The sequence below is a fragment of the Sarcophilus harrisii genome, chromosome 4, assembly GCF_902635505.1.
Source record: "Sarcophilus harrisii chromosome 4, mSarHar1.11, whole genome shotgun sequence".
NCBI lineage: Eukaryota > Metazoa > Chordata > Mammalia > Dasyuromorphia > Dasyuridae > Sarcophilus > Sarcophilus harrisii.
This window is the reverse complement of record NC_045429.1, coordinates 463,143,072-463,164,228: the sequence shown is the minus strand read 5'-3', so window position 1 is coordinate 463,164,228 and position 21,157 is coordinate 463,143,072. Positions and strand designations below refer to the sequence as shown.

The 21,157-nt window shown below is 54.5% G+C and overlaps 1 protein-coding gene across 4 annotated transcripts; it reads right to left on the bottom strand.

Moving 5' to 3' along the window:
- Nucleotides 1-716: 716 nt before the first annotated feature.
- On the bottom strand, nt 717-17,146 carry SPATC1L (spermatogenesis and centriole associated 1 like). Of its 4 annotated transcripts, XM_031968300.1 has the most exons (7): nt 17,041-17,146; nt 15,407-15,639; nt 8,554-8,637; nt 5,237-5,587; nt 3,798-3,848; nt 1,421-1,572; nt 717-1,107 (listed from the first exon to the last, which is right to left on the bottom strand). In XM_031968300.1, the coding sequence occupies exons 1-7, from the start codon at nt 17,130-17,132 to the stop codon at nt 781-783; spliced, it is 1,290 nt and encodes a 429-aa protein (XP_031824160.1). In that variant the 5' UTR covers nt 17,133-17,146; the 3' UTR covers nt 717-780. The 4 variants fall into 4 exon arrangements, with proteins under 4 accessions (XP_031824160.1, XP_031824161.1, XP_031824162.1 ...); XM_031968301.1 differs by lacking the exon at nt 3,798-3,848; XM_031968302.1 differs by lacking the exon at nt 8,554-8,637.
- Between the last annotated feature and the right edge of the window lie 4,011 nt (nt 17,147-21,157).

Below are 21,157 nucleotides of genomic sequence, written 5' to 3'. Positions count from 1 at the left end.
ATCGTGCCCTCCAATGTTCCTGCCCAGCTCGCACCCCCCCTCCATCCCTCAGCCCAGCTTGCACCCCGCCCAGTCTCCCTGCCTGAATTGTACTCCCCCAGTGCTCCAGCCCATCTTGTGTTTCTGGTCCCCCGGCCCAACTTGTGGCCCCCCAATCCCCCAGCCTGGCTGGCGCCCCCCCAATCTCCCCGCCTGGATTGTACCCCCACAGTCCCCTTATCCATCTTGTGTTCCTGGTCCCCCAGCCTGGCTCATGGCCCCCCCATATCCCCTGGTCCATCTTGTGTTCCTGGTCTCTTGGCCCAGCTCATGGCCCCCCAGTCTTCAAGCCTGGATTGTAATCCCACAGTCCCCTGATCCATCTTGTGTTCCTGGTCCCCCAGCCTGGCTCATGGCCCCCCCATATCCCCTGGTCCATCTTGTGTTCCCGGTCCCTTGGCCCAGCTCATGGCCCCCCAGTCCTCAAGCCTGGATTGTAATCCCACAGTCCCCTGATCCATCTTGTGTTCCTGGTCCCCCAGTCTGGCTCATGTTCCTGGTCCCCCGGCCCAGCTCGTGGCCCCCCAATCCCCTGGTCCATCTTGTGTTCCTGGCCCCCCAGTCTGACTTGTGTTCTGGGTCCCCCGGCCTGGCTCGTGTTCTGGGTCCCCCGGCCCGGCTCGTGGCCCCCCCGCCCCCCAGCAGGAGCCGCAATGATCCCAGCAGGCGCAGCTGGCACACTAACTCAAGCACTTGTATTGTAAAAAAATTGAGGATCTGAGTATGGCTTTGCGTCGGCGCTCACCAGGCAAAGAGCGGCTTGCTGTCTTCCTTGGAGAGCTCGCACAGGCAGTTGAGGAGCAGCAGGGAGTCCCCAAGGAACTTGGGGGGCACGATGTCGATGACGAGCTTGCGCAGGGCGGCCGGGTTGTTGTGCAGGGGGTTGGAGCGCAGGTCGGGCCTCTGCTTCAGGATGCCGTACGTGTTGATCAGGAACTCGCTGAAGACGGGGTGCACCTCGCGGTTGTAGCCCAGCTTCTCCAGGCGCGTGGTCAGGGTCAGGTAGCGATGGGTCAGGTCCCGCAGCTTCTTCTCATCCACGGAGCCGTCCAGAGACTTGATGGAGGTCTGTGGGGGAGGGGGGCGGCCAGAGTGAGAGGGGCTGGGGGCGTGTCCCCCTCCCCCACCAGACTATCACCGGGCTCAGAGCCAAAGAGGAAGGGTGCTCGGTTGTGGGGGTTCATCCTCGCCCCCACCACAGTGAGCTCATTTCTAATTCCAATCTCCTCCACCAAAGTTCAGAAGCAGTTCACCTTCTGGGAGGTTGCAGGGGTCCCAAACCCAAGGCTGGCCAGAGAGAATCACTGGCTCATCGGGTCAGCCTGTGCCCCTGCCAGCCTCCATGCCCCCGCCAGCCTCCCTGCCTCCATCAGCCTCCTACCTGTTTGATCTTCTCAGGGATATTGGACACCGTGAACCCGTAGAGCCGTGTCACACCCGGGAAGACATACGCCAGGATTCGTCTGTCCAGCTGGAAGGCGATCTCTCCCACGATCCTCCCGTCCTTCTCAGCGCTGCTAAAACTCTGTATTTCTAGGAGGAGCGGGGAGGGAAGAAGAGAAAAGGGGGCTAAGAGGGAGGCCGTGGCCAGGGCGGCTTGGCCCCTCATGGGAAGAGTCTTTGGACTTATCGTACTCCTTTTAAGAAATTATCTGAAAATGTGAATCTGTCCTATAAACAAAAGGGGCCAAATCTATGGCCAAGGATACTAAGAATATCAGGCTGTTTGGGGTTTATCTTGTTCACTGATAACAGGAACTGTACGCATAAGAACTCCCTCCCATCATGGAGGCTCTACAAGCCTCTACATCTGGCAGTACAAATGAGAGACTGGCTTTGGAGTTGCCCAGAGCACAAAGAAGCCACCCAGTCAGGAAGGGAGACCACCCTTCCTGTGTCAAGCTTTCTCCCATATTTCCTGATTCAGTAGCCAAATGTACCCAGAAGGCCCCTCCAGGAAATCCCCCACAGCGCCCCTCCCTGATGAGGAAGCTTGTTCAACCTCTTCTCTCCCCTTCTCCTCTCACTCTCCAGGGGCCTATAATGGGTCAGGAATGGAGATGACATCCAGGAGCGGGGAGGAGGCCGGCAGCACCTGCTGGGAACCCCCCGGGGCCCTGGGGCAGCCAGCCTGTTGTCTGCAAACTTTTCTCAATATCCAACCTCCATCAGCCCCTTGGGGTCTTTCTTCCAGCTTCTGGGGCCAAACACAAAGAGTCTAAACCTCTCCCACAGAACAGCAGCTGTCTACACTTGCTGGCTCTCTGACTAAGCCTCCCCACCTTACTTCCAGTATCCCTCAAATGGCATGAAGAGAGTCGATAATCACAGCAGCCCTGAAGTGGGCTAATAAGGGACAAGGGGCACGGGAACTTGAGCTCTCTAGGATAGAGGGAGACAGAGGAAAGGGAGAGAAAAGAGACACAGAGAGAGTGCTCTCTAGGAGAGACACACAGACAAGAGACAGAGAAGAGAGAGGGAAACAGAGGAAAGGAAGAGGAGAGAGAGAGAGAGAGGAAGAAGAAAGAAAGAGGAAGGGAGGGAGGGAAAGAGGAAGGGAAGGAGAAGAGAGGAAGATGGGGGAGAGAAAGAAAGGGGGAGGGAAAGAGAGGAGGGGAAGAGGGGGAGGGAAAGAGAGGGGAAGGAGAAAGACAGCAGGAAGGAGAGACAGAAAAAGAGGTCGGAGACAGAGACACAGCCAAAGGTAGAGAAGAGAGAAGGAAGAGAAAGGAAGACAGAAGAGAGAGGGAGACAGAGGAAGGAGAGGGAAACAAAGAGACAGAGAGAGAAGGGGGGCGGGGAGACAAAGAGAGAGGGAGAAAGTTAACCAACTAGAAAAGGAGATAGAGAGTCTTAAAGATGAAAATAACTCTTTGAAAACAGAAATGGGCAAGGGGAGTCCAGTGAAGCTATAAAAGACCAAGAAATAGCAAAACAAAATATAAAGAATGGAAAAATGGAACAGAATGTGAAACCTCTTACAAGAAAAACAACAAATCTGGAGAACAGATCAAGAGAAAATTTAAGAAAAACTGGTGTACCAGAAAGCTGTAACCAGAAAACGACACAAAAATGCAAAAAATAATCAAAAAAATTGTCCTGGAGTGATAGAACAGGAGGAGAAAAGAGAAATAGAAAAAAATCCATGGATCACCACCTCAAAGAAATCCTTTGTGGAAAACACATAGGAATATTATTGTCAAGTTATAAAACTTTCAGATCAAAGAAAAATTTCTGCAAGAAACAAACAAACAAAAAAATCAAATATGCTGGAGCTGCAATTAGAATAGTACAGAATTTATCAGCAGCTGCAATAAAAGATCACAGGGTCCTAGAATAACATATACTGGCAATCAAAAGAACTAGGCCTGCAGACAAAAAACATTTATTCATAAAAATTATCCATAATATTGAACAAAAAGAAATGAACATTCAATGTACTTGTAGATTTTCAGGACTTTCTTCCAATTAAACCCAAACTTAATAGAAAATTTAACATATAAAAGCCAATATCAAAGATCAATTTCAAGAAACTGAACATGGACAAACTGTATACCATATGTTTACAATGTTTAAGATGCAGACCAATAATTGAGCAGCTCAAAAGAAAGATTGGGGCAGAGCTGAGCATGTTCTGACTCAAAAAGCAACACCGTATAGGAAAAGGTAGAAGTGGTCATTAGGTCATACAAACGAGGTGCAGGGGAAGAACCGACACAGAAGCATTGGGGGGCTCATAACCCCGAAAACCTGCTCACCTGGATTACTAGACAACACTGCACCACGAAGGGCACAGCACCCTCCAGAATCTATTAAGAAATAAGGCAGGAGAGAATAACATAAGGGAGGTGTAGAGGGACATGTAGATTTAGGGGAGTGAACAAGATGGCTTAGGACAAGGTGGGGTATAGAAGGGCACTCAGATTAACTGGACTAAGCTGTGTAGATTAATGGGCCAGGGATAAAGAGGGAAGGAAGGTCGGGGAGGAGAGAAGGGAGGGAGCCATGATTGGGGGGAGGTCAAGGAAAAAGACACAGGTGGGTTGTTGAAGCAGCCACGCTGTCATGGAAAGATCACGGAATCCCCAGGGGGCCTTCTCTGCCCTCTGACCTTGGGCAAATCACCTGTAAAATCTGGACGGGTTGAGGTCCGGCACTCAAGGGTTCTAGATTCCAATAATCCCCGGCCTGAGACCCTCCACATGTGCTAGACAATGTCACTGGTGTGTGAAGGAAGGGGACGTGGGACCTGGAGCTGAGGGCCGCCAGAGCACAGGAGGTCCCGGGGGCTCTAGCCTCTGCCCTCCCGCACGGTGGCCGGAGGGCCCTCGGCCTCTCTTCTGCCGGCCCCTCCTGGGAGTTACAGTGGAATCCAGACACACCCTGTCTGTGGTGGGTCCTAAGGCCTCCGTACTTACGAGGCCGGGAAGGAGATTTGGCTTTTGTGGTCCCACGCCCCCGGCACCCAGCCCTGACCCCTGGCACCAAGCCCCCAGCCCCTCAGCTCATTTTCAGAAGTTTTACCCAGGCTTCTGTGAGCCTATGTGGAAACTTTGCATTGATCCTTAGAACCTCACCCTTCTCCTAACTCGCTGGGCAGCATACCGGCAGGCCCCTTCAGCCCCCAGCCAGCCCGGCCCCCAACTTCCAAGGGCCAGACAGAGGGCTTTCGTCCCCCAGAATCCCCAACTAGAGGGACTGGGGCCTCCCAGAGGCCGGAGGGCAGAAGAGATGCCATACGCCCTTTCCTGTTTGCCAACCAACTGCACAGAGGCTTCTGGGGGTGGCCCCGGGGCCCTAAGTGTCCTTCCTGGGAATAACCGACATCTGAGGTCTTCAGGGTGCTTCAGAGGTGACCTCTCACCTCATGTATGTGGGAACCAAAGCACCCAGAGGGTGAGCCTTGGTGCCATCAGAGACAGGGTGCCCAGAGGTCAAAGGTGAACCTGGTCACTCCTGGCCCTTCCCTCTCAGGGATGGGAGAAAGGCTGGCTCTCACAGTAGTCTCATCTCTTAGATTAGAAGTGCCATGAAGGTAGGAGCCTCCCCAGCCCCCCTCCCCCAGCATCCTCTCCTCCTGATGAGAGGGACTCTGTGTTCCATAGCTCCCCCTTCCCAGAATCCTCTCCTCCATATGAGAGGGGCTCTGTGCTCCACAGCCCCCCCCCGCCCCCCGTTCCCCACAAGGTCCCGGTACCATTTAAGTAATAGCTTTTTCTCATCTTGTCCCCTCCGGGCAGGCCGCTCTCAGAGAAGCAGACTTTCTTCTGCCGGATCTCCTTGGACTCAGCCATGGGCTTGTCGATCATGGAGTCCTGCATGTTGCTGAGCAGCTGGCTGAGCTTCCTCTCGGTGGTTCTCGAGGAGTAGATGTCGGGGGGGCTGAGGAAGCCCTTAAAAGCCACCTGGGAGGGAGTGTTGCAGGTGGGAGACGAGGTGTCCTCCTCGTTGGAAATGTTGATGTGGGAGTAAAGCAGGTCCTCCAGGGCTGAAGGCTGGAGCTGGGTGGACGCCTCGGGGACGTTGATGAGTCTCCCGTATTCTGCAACTGGGACAGAAGGGACACGAGGGGGTCACCGGGCGGGCCGGCCGCAGGGGCCGCCCCCGCCCCAGACACGTGCGGCGGCACAAAGCGCACGCACACAATATCACGGCGTCCCACACGCCACAACACGTACACGCAGGTTACACAGTGTCACACACAATGCATACACCCATTGGGTACACACGTGCACAATCTTACAATGTCATACACACCACAGTACATACACAGTGCCACACAATACAATGTCACAACACAGTGTCACAGTGTAACACACAATACAATGTCACAACACAGTGTTACAGTGTAACACACAATACAATATCACAGCATGATGTCACAGTGTAACACACAATACAATGTCACAACATGATGTCACAGTGTAACACACAATACAATGTCACAACACAGTGTTACAGTGTAACACACAATACAATATCACAGCATGATGTCACAGTGTAACACACAATAGCATATACACATGCACACAGTGTTACACATTGTCATACATATACATAATATCACACACACACACACGTCCCATTTGATGTCATCCAGAAGCGGTCCAGGGAAAGCAACCCTGAGGCAGCTCAGATCATGTGAAGGCAACTCTCACCATCAGTGAGTTTTCTGATTCCTGAGATGCAGCTTGAATCTGCCCCCATCCCCACTCCCTCCACTCCCCACCTCCCCCAGCAGGTCCCTCCCCTTGACTGCCCGGGATCCTAAGTCTTTAAGGAAACCCCACTCCCTCCACAGCCCTTGGGGGATTGTCACTGAACAGGCGGGACCCCTGAGAAGAGTCCAAACTGCAGAGTCCAGGCCCCAGATTCAAATCCCGTCTCTGACATTTAATGGCTCAGTCCCCTCAGTTCCTCTATCTGTAAAGCAAGGAGGCTGGAAGACATGAGCCAAACTGCGACCAGTGGTCCTGCCAAGTGTCCCCTTGTCCAAGCTCTGTCTTGAGTTCCCCCAAATCAGGCCACGTTTCCACAGTACAGATTTCATCTGGACCCCTGCCCTTCCTGGTCCTGGCCATGCAGACTCTCAGGGCAGCTGAGGATCTCCTGCATTTTCTACTGATTCAGACTGGGGTTCATTGGGAGCCGCAGCTCATCCTCCAGTGCTCCCAAGCACTTTTTTGTACTTGGAAAGTTGACTTCTTTGTGATCCAAGCATAAGATTTTACATTTTTCTCTCTCAAATTTCTTCTTGTTACATTTGGTCCCATGGTCTCAAGCTAGGAAGGTTTTTGTTTGATTGGTGGTTGTTTACAGATTTGCCTCTTTTTTTTTTTTTCTGTTTATTTATTTAGTATTTTGTTTTTTACCGATTACATTTTAAAACAATTTTTTAACTTTTGTTTTTAAAATTTTGAGTTCCAAATTCTCTTCTTCTTCCTTTCCCCCCATTGAGAAGGCAAACAATTGGATACAGATCATATAAAACACATTTCCTGAGTGTGAACTGTTTGCATTTTTGTTTTTCTTCCCGGGTTATTTTTACCTTCTGAATCCAGTTCTTCCTGTGCAACGAGAGAACTGTTTGGTAATGCACACATAGATTGTATCTAGGATATACTGTGACATATTTAACATGTAAAAGACTGTTTGCCATGTAGGGGAGGGAGTGGAGAGAGGGAGGGGAAAAGTCGGAACAGAAGTGAGTGCAAGGGATAATGTTGTAAAAAAATTACCCAGGCATGGTTCTGTCGATAAAGTTATTAAAAATAAATAAAACACATTTCCATGTTTTTCCACATTGAAAAAAAAGGCCCCCAAAAACCTCACAACAAACAACAATAAAGCAAGAAAAATTTTTAAATTAAAAAAAAAGTCTGCCTCAATCTGTATTCAGGCTCCATCAGTTCTTTCTCTGGGGATGGAGAGCACGTTTTCATCCTAAATCCTTCAGAGTTGTCTTGGATCATTGTATTACTGAGGAGAGCTAAGTCCTTCCCGACTCATCATCTCACAATGTGCTGTTACTGGGTACAAAACTCCATTCATTTCACTTTATGTCGGTTCATGGAAGTCTTTCCCAAGTTTTTCTGCGAGCATCCTGCTCCTCGTTTCCTATAGCGCAATGGCGTTCCACCACAACCGTGTATCATTCCCCTGAAATTTCCCATTGAAGAACATACAGTCTGCTTGGTGTGAACACCTCAATCTGTTTGTTGCTCGTGGGAAGTCACTTGGTCCAAGTCGATCACTGGTGAATTCAGAAACATGCTCTCCCACTGTAGCAAAGCATAGACAGAGAAACTGCCCAAAGCGGGATGTCCTGTGACCGGCCAGCCCAGCCAGCAGACCCTCGGCACTTATCAGACCAAATGCAGGCTTCAGAGCCCGATTCCATGGCCGAGTCAGGGCAGCGCGAGCTAGCAAGCTGCCCCCCCCGCCCCCCGCTGCTTCCCAGTGGTCTCTCCACCTATACATTGAACGACGGAAGCTCCTATGCCTTAACGCTTAATTCGTAATCTGCCCCCAACCCTTAGAAGTAGATGGGGAGCTATAGAAAAACACTAAAAAGAACAAAGCATTGAGTGGTGAGAGTAATTGTTAAATGACATCCCAACTAGTGTCGTCCACTCAAAGGCGTCCCGTCCCCCCCTCCCGCTCCCCCCAGGGAGCTTCCAACTTAGCCAAGTTGTGGTTCTGCCCAAAATGTGGCTGGAATTCCATCCCAGGGGATCTCTTGGACAAAGAGAGCCCTCCCGTCAGTGCTGAGCCCCTCCACCAATCCTGGGCTTTATGGCCGGCCCTTAGAGACCTACAGAGACGAGAAAGCCCTCCCGCCGTCCTGGGCCCTCCCATCAGGCCTGGGTCCTTCCACCAGTCCTAGGCTTTATGGCCAGCCCTCAGAGACCTACAGACACAAGGCGGCCCTCCTGTCAGCCCTGGGCTTCATGGCCAGCCCTTGGAGACCCACAGAAACAAAGACTTCCTTCTTTGGATAAGTGGGTTTCATACCTTGAGAGACAGAAGACTGTTTTACAGACGACTGAACCGAAGTGCACAGGAGGGAAACGAGAGGTTCCGGGCTCAAGGCTGGCCCTAGGTAAAATCGTGAAGTAACTGACGTTGCTTCTGCCCTTCTCCCTGCCGCCCCCCAGACTTCTCTCGTTCAGGCTCTGCCCCCCCATGGCCCCAATTCCCCCCTGGCGAGAGTCGGCTCGGGTGCCTCCTCCTACAGGAAGCCTTCCCCCATCCCCACAGTTGTTGGTGCTCTATCCCTCCTGAAATGACTCTGGCTCGCTTGTCTGGCAGCGGTTCCCCCCCATAGGACATAAACACCTTGTGGGCAAGGATTGTGCCATCTTTGTCTTTGCACCCCCAGTGCCTGACGGGCACCTTCCCCAAAGCAGGCGTTGAATGGGGCTGTCACCAGAAGTGACTGCCCGGAATGACACCAAGGAGAGTAGGGCTCTGCCCAGGCCTTCTGAGGCCCTCTTAGTCTCCTCCGTCGTGCCCAGGATGCTCAGGGCCCCGAGGAGGGTGACCCCTCGAGTCTGTGAGAAGCCAGGAGGGAAGCCGAGATGAGGAACACAGCATGTAAGTCATTCCCGGAAAGGAGGGAGCACACCTGCCTTGGGGATTGGCTCTAATCCAGCCCAACCCAAGAGGCATTAATTAAGCACTTACTGTGTGCAAGGAAGGTTCTTGCACTAGATTCCGGGGGTACAAAGGCAAAATGGAAAACAGTTCCTTCCCACAAGACATTCTTCTGGGAACACAACATGTAAATAGCTGCGTGCGTATGTGCGTGTGTATGTGCGTGTGCATAAATAGATATATATATTACATATTTATAATATGTAAGTCTAATATGTAAATCCTTTTTTGTTTTTTGGTTTTTGCTGAGGCAATTGCTGGGCAAGTAAATGACTTGCCCAGGGTCACACAGTCAGGACGTGTCTGAAGCCAGATTTGAACTCGGGTCCTCCTGACTTCAGGGCTGTACTCTATCCACTGTGCCAAATGTCACGTGTGTATATGTTACATACAAATATTGGTTTCTAAATACACACACATACGTGCATCTTCACACATATGTGGATGGTTATTTGAGGGGAAGGGAAGCACCAACAACTACAGGACTCGGGAAACGCTTCCTGGAGGACGTGATTCCGAGACGTAGAGGAAAGAAGAGCATGCTGGGAGGGGCAGGCAGCGGCGACCCAGAGCGTGGAGCCCGGGGAGCAGGGCCAGTGCACTAGGATCAGAGGAAGGGAAAGCGGTGGTCACTGAGCTTGGAAAAGCTGGCTGGAGTCTGACTAAGGGGCCCTCAGGAGCTCCTCAAGGGCGTGGCCGGCCAGTCAGAGGCATTGCCTCGGGATATTCGTAACAGCCAAATGGCCTTGAAGGGTGAAGGACGGGAAGATTCAAACATGAGGGAAAATGATGAGTGGCCACTGAAGAGGTGATGAGACCCTGGAGAGAAGGGGAGAACAGGGGTGGGAGGTGGGGGCAGCTCGGGTAGTGGACAGAGCGCCAGCCCTGAAGGCAGGAGGACCTGGGGAAGAGGATGAACTCCACTGAGTTTCAGCTGTTTCCGGGATATTTGGTTGGAAATATCTGAGAAACATCTGGTGCTCTCACATGGGAGATGAGGAGACAAGGGCCAACCGGGAATTATCTATACAGAGAGAACAAATGAGACCATGGGGGCTGATGGGAGAAAAGGAGAAAAGGAGAGAACCAGCTTTGCCAGAGGGTTGGGAGATCTGCGAGAACTCAAGGGAGTCAGAGAGAACACAAAAACCGACACTGAAGAACGCACCCACCATCAATAGTGTGCAGTGTACGAGAGACCAACGAGGACAACCAAATGAAGGGAGGCCCTGTCCCAAGTGGCGAGGGAGCTGGATTGAAGGAGGCGGGCTGTGCAAGGTCACCTGCCTCCCTCTCCCCCGGAGTCATCAGCTCCATGGCCAGAGACACATCAGGACGTCTCCCAGGCTGCAGGGCCTGAGAAGCTAAGACAGATCAGTCCTCAGAGGGCGTGTGTGCAGGTGCCTGATGGGAAGAAGGGAAGGAGAGCTCAATAGCTTGAGGAGAACAGCTAGAGAACTAGCTGGGCAAGCTTGTAAGGCAGCAGGGAAGAAGCCAGAAGCCAGACATTGAAAATCACGGACGACCAAAGGAGAAAGCGCGCAATAGAGAGGGCAGTCACTTCCAATGGTCTCGTGATGGAGAGAGCCATCTACACCCAGAGATGACTGTGGGAAGTGAGGGGGGATCACAACACAGCATTTTCACTCTTGTTCGCTTGCATTTTTTTTTATTCATTTTCTTTTCTTTTCTGATTTCTCGTGCAGCAAGAGAACTGTACAAATATGTTTACATATATTGGATTTAACTTATATTTTAGCATGTTGAACATGTATTGGCTTGCTTGCCATCTAGGGGAGGGGGTGGGAGGGAAGGAGGGGAAGATCTGAAACACAAGGCTAGGCAAGGGCCGATGTTGAAAAATTATCCGTGTATATGTCTTGAAAATAAAAAGCTTTAATAACAAAAGAATCTAAAACAAAAGCGAGGGCAGGGTAGGACATCGTGGACAGGGAGAGGGCTGGGTCTTGGACGAGGGTCGTGTCTCTGAGGAAGGAGAGCACAGGCAACAGTATAGAGGGGGCTCGGAGAAGGAAGCTTGGGAGCCATGGGAAAGACCCTGTTTTCTTGAAAATGTTGGAGACCAGACCTTCCACTGAGCTGCTGGAGGCAGGTAAGAAAGGGGAACATTGGGAAGAATCAGTTTGGGAAAAGTAAAGGAAGACTACGTTCTGGCGAGGGCCCCGCCTGGGCTCTCATGTGGCTTCTTCCACAATGTCCCGGGGTGCTGGGGGAACGGGAGAACAGGGGCCCAGGAATCCGGACTCTCCTCCTCGGAGCCAAGTTTCTTTGAGGGTGAAAAATTGGAGGGAATGTGAAAGAAAGCCCTTGTGAAAGGAAATGTGTTGATGCTGGAGCGGGGTTCCCCAGGGGGACAGCAAGCTGGAGTGGGGGGACAGGTAGGGAAGGGGATCTTGGGAGCCCTTGAACAAGCCTGCCTGAGGTAGAAGGGGAGAGACGTGGCACTTTGGTTGTGAGACCATCTGATTGGTCTCCAAGACGTGGCTGGGCATTGGGTTGGTAAGCGCTTGGTGGCTGCACTTCCCAGGACCTGCCTGACACTCACATCTGGCCCCACTCTTGCTCCACACCAATATGGTGGGAGATGAGGTCTAGTCAAGACTCCCTTCCTGCGGAGCCGGGCCATGGGGCCTCTCGCCCGAGGCCCCGGTCTGGGCCAGGCCTCCAGATCAGGCTCCTTCCCAGCCCAGGGCCAAGGGGAAGGGAGAACTGGGGCAGCATCTCCAAACCCATTCCTGGAGCCAAAATGAGGCTGTGGAGCCCCGTCCAGGAGGACCAGGGTCTGTGGGCTGTGTTTGCTCCCTGAGAAACTAGGGGCGGTGTTGGAAGCAAGGGGGAAGGTGAAAGGACTTCTGGATTTGGAAGAAGTGTGACTGGTGACTTTGGGGGGAGGGGAGGAAGTCAGCGAGCTGGGTGGGGAAGGGCTAGAGGAGGGGAGGAGACTCGGGGTGCCCGAGAAACAAGCAGGCCGGCCTCCGGACGGGGCCTCCTTGCCCACCCGAGGCTCATCTCCTTGAGGGATGTGACCAGCTACGGTGTCTCCCTGACATTTTCCTGAAATGCTTGTTTGGAGTCCTGAGGGCAGGAGTGGAGGAAGGGGGGAGGCGAGTGAAGATGGCACAGGAGCCAAGGGGTCTCAAAAGGCGACCATCCCGTCCAAACGGTGCTGGGACTGAGGCGGACCCAGCGAACAGACAGGATGAAATCCAAAAGCAGGTCCTGTGGTAGGAGGGCCCGTAGGATGGACACCCGGGAGAGGGGACACCGAAGCGCCGCCCTCTCTGCTTCCAGCGTCTGAGAGAGAGCCTAAAGCTGGCCCCCGGCTAATCTTTCTAAAGTGGCCAACGAGCAAGTAGCCGGGATCTTCTCAGAAGATGCTTTCTTCCCCTTTGGAATTCGGCTCAGAATGGCTTAAAAACGTTTGGGGAAACTGAGTCTTCCTACTGTTCCTCTCTCACTAGGGCAGCCCGGCTGCTCGAGTAAAGCCAGGAGGAAGTCGCAAGGCTTTTTAACCCGACAATCTGTGGAGAGTCCCGGCTTTTCCGACTGGCACAGGACAGTTCGCTTCTTTTCAAAAGGACGCGGAAGTCCAAGTTACCCAGAAACCACTTTCTCAGCCTCAGGACCCAGTTCATTCTGGGAATGGAACGACTGGCAGCCCCGCCTTGCCAAGGATGCCCGGGCCAGCCGAGGGTCCCGCAAAGGTGGAGAACAGAGCGGTATTCGGCGGCCCCGGGGACAGCGCTTAGCGGGATCCGCCGCCCTCGGCTGCCCCGCGGAGCCCCTTGTGGGAAGCCAGAAAGGCTCCCGAGAACTTGGTTTGTAAGACTGCTCGGAAGGTTCCTCCTGAATCCCCGCCCTCTGGGGCGCCCCGCCCCGCCCCGCCCCGCCCCTTCCCCCTTCATTCATCTCTTCACCGTGTGGCAAAACCCACAGGAATTTCAGATTCCTCCTAAAACCTGAAGGTCATTGTCCCTCAGGGACCTGTTCTCAGCACGAGCCCCCGGGCACCACAATCTCCTGCCTCCTCCTCCTCCTCCTCCTCCTCTTTCCTGAAATGTCCTCTTTGGATGAGCCTTCAGGAGGCGGACCATCCCCCCTCTGGCCAGTGATGGGGACCATTCCACCTCTTGGTAGTCATGGAGACCACGCCCTCAGGTGAAGGGCCATTCCACCTCTAGCCAGTGATGAGGACCACGCCCTTAGGGGCGGGTCATTTTGCATCTTGGTAGTCATGGGGACCACGCTCTCTGGGGGCGGGATATTCGCCCTCTGGCCAATGATGGGGATTCACGCCCTCAGGGGGCGGGACATCCTACCGTGGGCTAGTTCTTATTTAAATGTTACAAAGGGCTCCTCCCACTGCATCTGACGTTTCTTCCAAATGACAGCCCTTAGAGCATCTGATTCTCCCTCAAGCCCAGCATCCCTGACTCAAGCTGAAAAAACAGAGCTGGGGTCAGCACGGTCCCCGCAGAGCCCCGAAGACCCCCGGGCCGAGTCCGCCCCGTGCCTCCTGCTGCACACAGCGGGCGGGCGCTTCTCCCGTCCGCCCGCCCTCGGGGAGCCGGCCCCGGTGCCGGAAAGAAAGCAACCGCCCACGGCCAGGAGCCACCCCGAGCTCCGCAGGCTCGCTTGGGGCTCGCGAGGGGAGAAGGATCTCGACGAGTTGGCTGTGAACGTGGGCCCCGGGCGGTCGGGCCCATGGCTTCTCCCAGCTTCCCGGGGCCTGGCCACCCTCCTCCAGCCCCCACGGCTCTAAATGCGCTTAGAGAAAGCGCGGCGGCAGGGGGAGGGCCGGCATGAACTCCACACACAGGCCCACGGCTCAACCGGACTCCACGTGGGGGTCAGAAGCATTCTCCCGAGTACTGGGCCCCCCCACTTAATGACAAAGTCCCTTTATTCAGGCTCCCTCTGAAAGGGGAGCGAGCGACCCTGCAGAGGTCACTAGGCTCCATCCTCCCTGAGGCGGTCACGTCACACAGGAAGAAGGGAGCTCTGGGAAGGGAAGCCTCAGCCTTGTGCGAGGTTCCTGGGCCCCAAGGCAGGAATGCTCCTGGGGAAGCAGAGCCCGCTTCCCCATTCCCAGTCACAACCCAGGCGCCCGGCGGGCCGGTCCTGTCTTTTATGGGGGGCTTCACCTGCAGCCAGCCCACCTCAGCCTACATCCCTGCAGCCCCCCACAGCCCCGGAGGGCGGGAGGCCGGGTGCCATTACCCCTCGTTTAGGGAGGGGAAGCTGCAGAATCTCAGAGATTGGGCCAGCAAGGGGCAGAACCGGCCAACTTGCCCACTTCCAACATCCCTTCCAGAGCTCCTTACCCCAAGGCCCTTGGGTGGTGGGCTGGGGGGGACCACTTGGCCTGGAGGCTTACTTCTTAGAGAAAGAAAGGCTCCTGCCTCAAGGGACTCGTGGATGGGAGCGAACCTGGGCACCAACACCCTGACCAGCACCTCTGGCCGCAGCCGGAGAAGGCAGGCTGGCAAAGGCGCCAGTGCCTGGAGCTCCCTCATGCTCCCCCGGGATCCTCCCCTCAGCCCCAAGAGGGCCTGACCGTTCACTCTGTGACCCTGGGTGGGCACCAACATGGGGGAGGGCAGGCGAGCGCTTGGGACCGAGCGGGAGGAAGGAGAACCCGAGAAGCCATGGGCACCAGGGGGCTTTCCTTGAGCCCAATTGCCCTAGAGGAGCGGGCAGAAATTCCCCAGTGAGGTTAACCTGGCCGGCCGCAGTCGGGGCTTCCGAGGCCCTGGCGGCCCCACAGAGCCCCTTCTCCGGGTGGGGCCCGACTGCCCACACGTGCTGGCGAGCTCTCGGAGACGCAGCTCCACCCGCCTTAGCACCTGCTCTCTCCACAAGAGAAGCAACCTCGCGGCCCTCTCTGGAAACCCTTCCGAGCCGGATTGGTGGAAAGGCCTTCTCTGCTTCAAGGAAACATCATCCCTCCTCAGGCCTGTGACCTGGCCCCCAGGGTCCCTTGGAAGGGCCGGCTTCTACGAGCCTGTAGGCTCCTTGGGACAGGGACTGTGCCCCGGGTTTTTTTCTCTCTGTACCCCAGCACCCTCCCGGCTCTCTGCTCTAGGTACTTGACAACGGTCAGCGAGGAACGGCCCCGGACCGAGACGTGCCGTATTCGGGCGAGTTCGGCCCCCCCCCCCGCCCCTGCACCCGTCACCTCCCTGCTTACCTCCAGCCCCGGGGGAGCAGGCCTCGGGGTATCCTGGGACTTTGGGGAAGATAAAGTCGCGGTTGTCGCGAGCATCTCGATTTCGGTTGCTGTTTTCGTGGCAGCTCTCGTTGAGAAGCCGCTTCAGCATCTGGTTCTCCTTCATCAGTCGGACCTGCTTCTTCAGGTCGGCATTCTCGCTCATGAGCCTGTTCATCAATTCATTCCCCTCGGCCATATCCTTCTTCTCTTCCCTAAAGGAGAATGACACAAGACGACTTGACTACTTTTAAGGTGGAAAGATGGCTCTCAGGTCATACTCAGGAAGTCGGCAAATAATATTCCATGACAAGTAATGGGGCTTCCGCGGCCTTATGATGTCACACAACCTTAAAGGAACAGGCATAGTCTCAGGGGACCCGAGGGGAGAGCCCAAAGCCTTCCCCCCTGGGTTTTTGGGGCGGTAGCGGCATCAAGGACAGAGGGCATTTTGAAGACCTCCCGGGAGGTCCGGCTGGCCAGCTGAAAGCGGGTGCCCCCCAGAAAGTGGACCCGACCCTCACATCCGTCCAAGTACAAAGATGAGTCACGGGATGAGGTCACCTGAGCCACAGAATCGCATGTGGAACTGGATGGACCAAAAAGCTCCTCATCCATTTTAAAGATGAGAACATGAAACCTCAGTTTATGAAGCTTTGAACCCACGTCCCCGTTCTCATCCCCAGACCCTGCTCGGTTTGTCAAGGAAGCTCAAAGACAGCAGAGTCACTTGAGGAGATCCGGATGGACCTTGAAAAGCAGCACATGAAGCAGCTCCCACCTCTCGGCCAGTCTTCCCGAGGCTCTGCCCGGCTCGGCTTCCTCACCTTCCCCTGGGGAGTCATCGAGTCCTCCTCCCCCCACTCAGACCCCACCAGGGCTTCCCTCTCCAAGGTTCTCGACAAAAGCTTTCTTAACACCCTGGGTTTTCTGTTGTTCTGGTTTTCAAGGGCCACGGAACCACGCCCCAGGACAGAGAGATTTGGTTACTTTTCTCTCGGATCTAGAATTTAGCAGATGAACACGATGCTTCGATCCCTACAAAGGAGACCAGTGTATAGTGTCTAGATAATGGGACAGACACAATGTGCTAGAAAAAGACCAAAAACTCAAGGCACCCACAGCTCTCCTGTCCTCAGTTGGACCTAAACCTCCTGCATACCAGGAGCTAAGGGCCAAACGCCCGCTGCCTAACTCTGAGGAGCTTGGGGATTCAAGGGGTCCCCACATTTTCTAGCCAACAGTATCGGGGCATAGCAGGGGCCTCTGGCACGGGTCCAAAGCGGAGCAAACCCCATCGGTCGATGTGAAGGTCTCCCTCTTACGGAGGACCCCAGAAGCCTGCAAAGCCTCCTCAGGACCCAGTGTGAAGGAGCTGGCTCCGGCCATCCACATGCGGAGGGCAAAGTGGATGACAAATGAGCAGGTCCCTTCTAGCGGCGATGCTAGAGCCGGGCTTAGAAGGGAGCTGCAGGAGGATTCGGGGCAATGCTTTTGGTGCTTCCAAAGCCCAGGGCTTCGCAACCACACGTTCCCTGGGTCACCCCACTCCTATGAATCAGAGCAGCACGAGCTAACGAAAACCCCAATTGGAGACAAGACAAAAGGTGCTGGACCTGCTCCTTCCTTGGCTGTTGTGACACTGTACCCTCATGGTCTTCCTCCTTCCAGTAAGTGCATGTCCTCCTGGCCCTCTGCCTCCCTCCATCCTCCCCACTCTGGTGATCTCACAGTCCTACGGCTTCAATTATTACCTCAGTGCAGATGCCCCCCAAATTGCCCACATCTCCTCTGGGCCTGGGGTGGCCTGCAGGGCCATCCAAATGGAGCCCATCCCTCTTCCCTTTTCTGTCTCAGCCAACGTCTTCCCCCCTTCGCCGTCTCTGGGTCCGCATTTGCTTCTCCCTCCCCTTCGCGTGTCCCATAGCTTCTGCCCCTCCCTCTCTGGGAACCTCTACGGTCTCCTTTTCACAGTCACCCGAGCCCAGCCTCTAGTTCTTTTTGCCTCTTAAAAAAGACTTTTGTTTACATTATAAATGTGATTGTCCCCTGCCCACTGAGCTTTGGACCCAATTATGTGTGACGGTGGGTGCTCCATTCTGTATCCATGGTCCCCATCTCCTTCCCCACAGTCCTCGAGCTTCCTGCTCCGTCGTCTCCCTGATCCATCTACACTGGCGCCCGAGTCATCTTCCAAATTCACCATTTCCCAAATATCACCCAAACCTGGCTGCCGCGAGCCTGGGAAGGGGAAAGTGCCTTCTTCCCGGCTATTAGAGCCCAGGCAACTAGTGGTAGCTGCTGCTGGGAAAGCTAAGGCCGGGACCCCAGGAGCCGTCTGATTCCAGCGGGAACAGGTGGCAGCTTTGTGAATTGGTCCGTAGGGAGGGAGCAGATTCTAGTCTTGACAGGCTAGCTACCCAGGGGTAATATGAAATTCAATAGGGATAAAGCCTCATTTAATCCAAGATTGCACCTCACAGGGGCTAGGTGGGCTTGGCAGGAAGCTGGAGAAACCCAGGGGTCCCAGTGGACAGAAAGCTCAATAAGCTTGATGAGCAGGCTGGAAAGCTGGGGGGGACCACGTTCCAGAGTGAGGTACCACCCATCCTGCTGCCCTCTGCTTTGGTTGGGCTAGCACAATGGGCGGAGCCAGAGACGGCTGATCAGGCAGGTGACGGGGCACTCAGGACTGGCTGAGGAGTGGGACGGGCCCTGGGTAAGACTCCCGGGGCACCCCGTCTTCACTTCGTTAGTCTGCCGTGTTTGTGGTGCCAGGGCCAGCAGCAGGCCAAGGAGTGAGGGAGCGTATGAGGCTGGGGGTCGGGGGGGCACTCCTGCCTGGCTGGGACAGCTCAGCCTGAGCACGAGTTCTTCCTGGTCCAGTTTGGAGGGAGGGGCCCTTTGTGTGGAAGCGTTGGGTGGCGGGGCAGGCCCAGCTGCTTGCCAGGGGACAAGATTCTTCCTTCCCCTCTTGCAGGAGACCCAGGAAGAGGGATGACTTTTTTTTTTGGGGGGGGGGGAATAGCCTGTTTTCACACCAACAAGCTTGGAAAGCCCTTGCAAACAGGGAGCTGGGGAGGGGGAGGGCACACTGGACGAGGCAGGGCCGCTCTTGCTGGGGCTACGGGACCCTCCAGATTGCACTACATTGTGGGAAACCCCCCAGGAGTGACCCAAGGAGCCTCGGCTGCAGGTGGAGACATCTGCGAAGGCGGGCAGGACACCTTGGCCTGAACACAGGACCCAAGGGATCGAGGGAGAGGGTGGCAGGACGACGACAACCGAGTCCTGAGCCAAAGTGGCAAGTCATTCGACACGGGCGACCTTCCCAGCTCCATACCAGAAAACCGGCGGGGTCACCAAGTCTGCCAGGAGGCAGAAAGAACTCCTGGGGGAGGGACAGAATCCTGGCACCATCCACCCCCCCAACTCCAGGTGCTAAAGAGGGTAAAGTTGAACCCCCTCCCCATGGGTGGGCCAGAGTGACAGGTATCTAGAGAAGGTGGGGGAGAAGAGCTGAGCAGCATCTTCTGGATCCAAGTTCAGTTTTCCTCACAGTTAACTATGGTCCAAAACATCACGACAAAATTTTCAAAGAGATGACCATCGAGGGAAGAGTCAGAAGGAAGAAACGGCAAAGAAAAAAAATATTACACAGTGTCAAGTGCCAACAAACGTACAAAAGGACCCAACGGGTCAGGAAGCCAGCTTGCCAAAGGCTGAGAAGCTGTCCCCGAGAAGCACCCAAAAGGCAGCGACCGGAGAGAAGCCGATCCCGAGAATCATCCTTCTGCTTCATAAGGCGCCTTCAAAGTGCAGAAGGTTCACCAAGAAGCCAGTCGTGGGGCTCATTTTCAAAGGAAGCCCAGTTTCATCCATGTCCATGCAAAAATGGGGAAAGGGAGCCCAGTTTCACATCAATGCAAAAATGGGGGAGTTCAGTTTCATCCATGTCAATGCAAAAATGGGGGTAGATAAAATTAGCAATGTGGTAATCAAAGAGTGGGCGACTGGGATCAACAGGATCGATGAAAATCCCATGATGACATCAAAAGGTAGAAAACGACTTCGGACAAAAAACAGCCATACGTGTGATGTTCGAAGCTTTTCCTCATTAAGTTTTTAATTTTTTAAGATTTTAACAATGTTCTTCCCTCAAACCAGGAGTGAGGAGAGCAGAGGCTTCCCCATCAGGAGTGACTTGCCCATTACAACCGGACGAGATCAGTGATGAGAATTCAAAAAACAGACAACAATCGTGTGAAATAATCCAACGTTTTATTTAGAATACCCAAGAGACTTGTTAACAGCCCAATCATGTCAGTGAAACAGAACCCCAAAGCAAGCCCACAATTACCCTACCCAAAGCCCAAAGGAGTGCCAAAGGGCAAGGACAAGACCCTGGTCTAGACCCACGAGTCCTAGCAGGGATCAGAGGGATGTGAAGGACCACATCGCACAGCTGCTGTACAAATGAATTTGGAAGTAAGGCAACGTGAATGGAAACCCAGGTTTCCTTCTGAGCACCAGACAAAAGGATCACGTTTATCTGAGCCATTTAGGGAGACCGTCTGCACAGTGGTTTGCAGCCATGCCCTCGAGACCCGAACCTGGCAGGCCTTGGACGGATCCAAGAAAATCCCCAGGTTAAGAAATCCTCTCCCCCTTTAAGCTGCTCAACAGCACGGAGCTCCAGAGCAAAATAATCTGCGAGCTCGCCCCACCCCGTTCCACCCCGCCAACCTCGAAACGGATCATCTGACTGTGCCAGGAGCCAGAGCCCAGGACCCGGCCTCCAAGAACTCGCACCCTACCCACTGATCCAAGGGACCCAAGGCCCCCCCTAGACGCTGACATATTTGCCCTAAGCCAATTCTGGGGAGGTGGGAATGTTTGCAATTCCCACCAAATTAGTCAATTTAAGGAACCCGGACCGGTGGCTCCCGTCCTATTAAACAACTGCAGAACCGCAAAAGCCCAAGCATGTCCAAAATGCAAAGGGAAGTACTGGGTTCAAGGGGAAACCCCAACTCTGATCCGTTCCCCTGAGAGACAACCAAGAATTTGAACAGGCAACCATTTTCAAAAGAAAAAACCCTCCCAAAAAGCCGGTCGTCTTCTGAATTTACAATCATCTGACCGAAACGCCCTTAGACCCCACCTCAGCGGCCCGTAGACGGCCCCCTGACCGTTGGGGCAGCCTGGGACAAACGCGTCAGGGAAGCCGCTCCCCGAAAAACGTCCGGGCCCCTTAGGCCAGCAGCCGACCCCTGAGCTCCTGATTCCAGCTTTTCACAGCCCTTCCCCACCTTTGGAGATTTGGCTTCTTCTTGTCAAGGTAGTTGCTAACCGCTCACGGGGCTGCACACCCCCTGAACACCTTGGTGTGCAGCCCCAAGGGCTGGGGTCCCCCCCCCGGGTTAACCCCGAGCCTTCAGGGCCGTTGTTGCTCAGTCCGCACCATCTCTGTGGGGGTCTCTCCCCCTTCCTTCCGCGGCTCCTTCTGGGCGCCGGGACAAAGGGGGGGACGCCCACCCCGGGCTGCGGACCTCTAAGGAGCACCGCCAAGGAGACGATGAGGCCCAAGCAGCGGGCGGGAACTCGAGAAGCCACAAAATCCAAGAAAACCGCAGCCAAAGAAAAAGCTTCCACGCGGAGCCTAAAGCCTGGGGGCGCCTCTGGCCCCCATTTCTGGGGGAGTTGCTGAGAAGTGATAACGGAGCCCGGCCA

Coding starts and splice junctions, on each gene's coding strand:
- SPATC1L (XM_031968300.1), bottom strand. CDS start 17,132: ATGGAGGGAGGCAGAGGGCCAGGAGGACATGCACTTACTGGAAGGAGG. Junction 3,849..5,236: donor AAAAAGCTATTACTTAAATG/GTACCGGGACCT, acceptor ATTTCTTAATAG/ATTCTGGAGGGTGCTGTGCC. Junction 1,573..3,797: donor AGTGTTGTCTAGTAATCCAG/GTGAGCAGGTTT, acceptor CGCTCCTCCTAG/AAATACAGAGTTTTAGCAGC.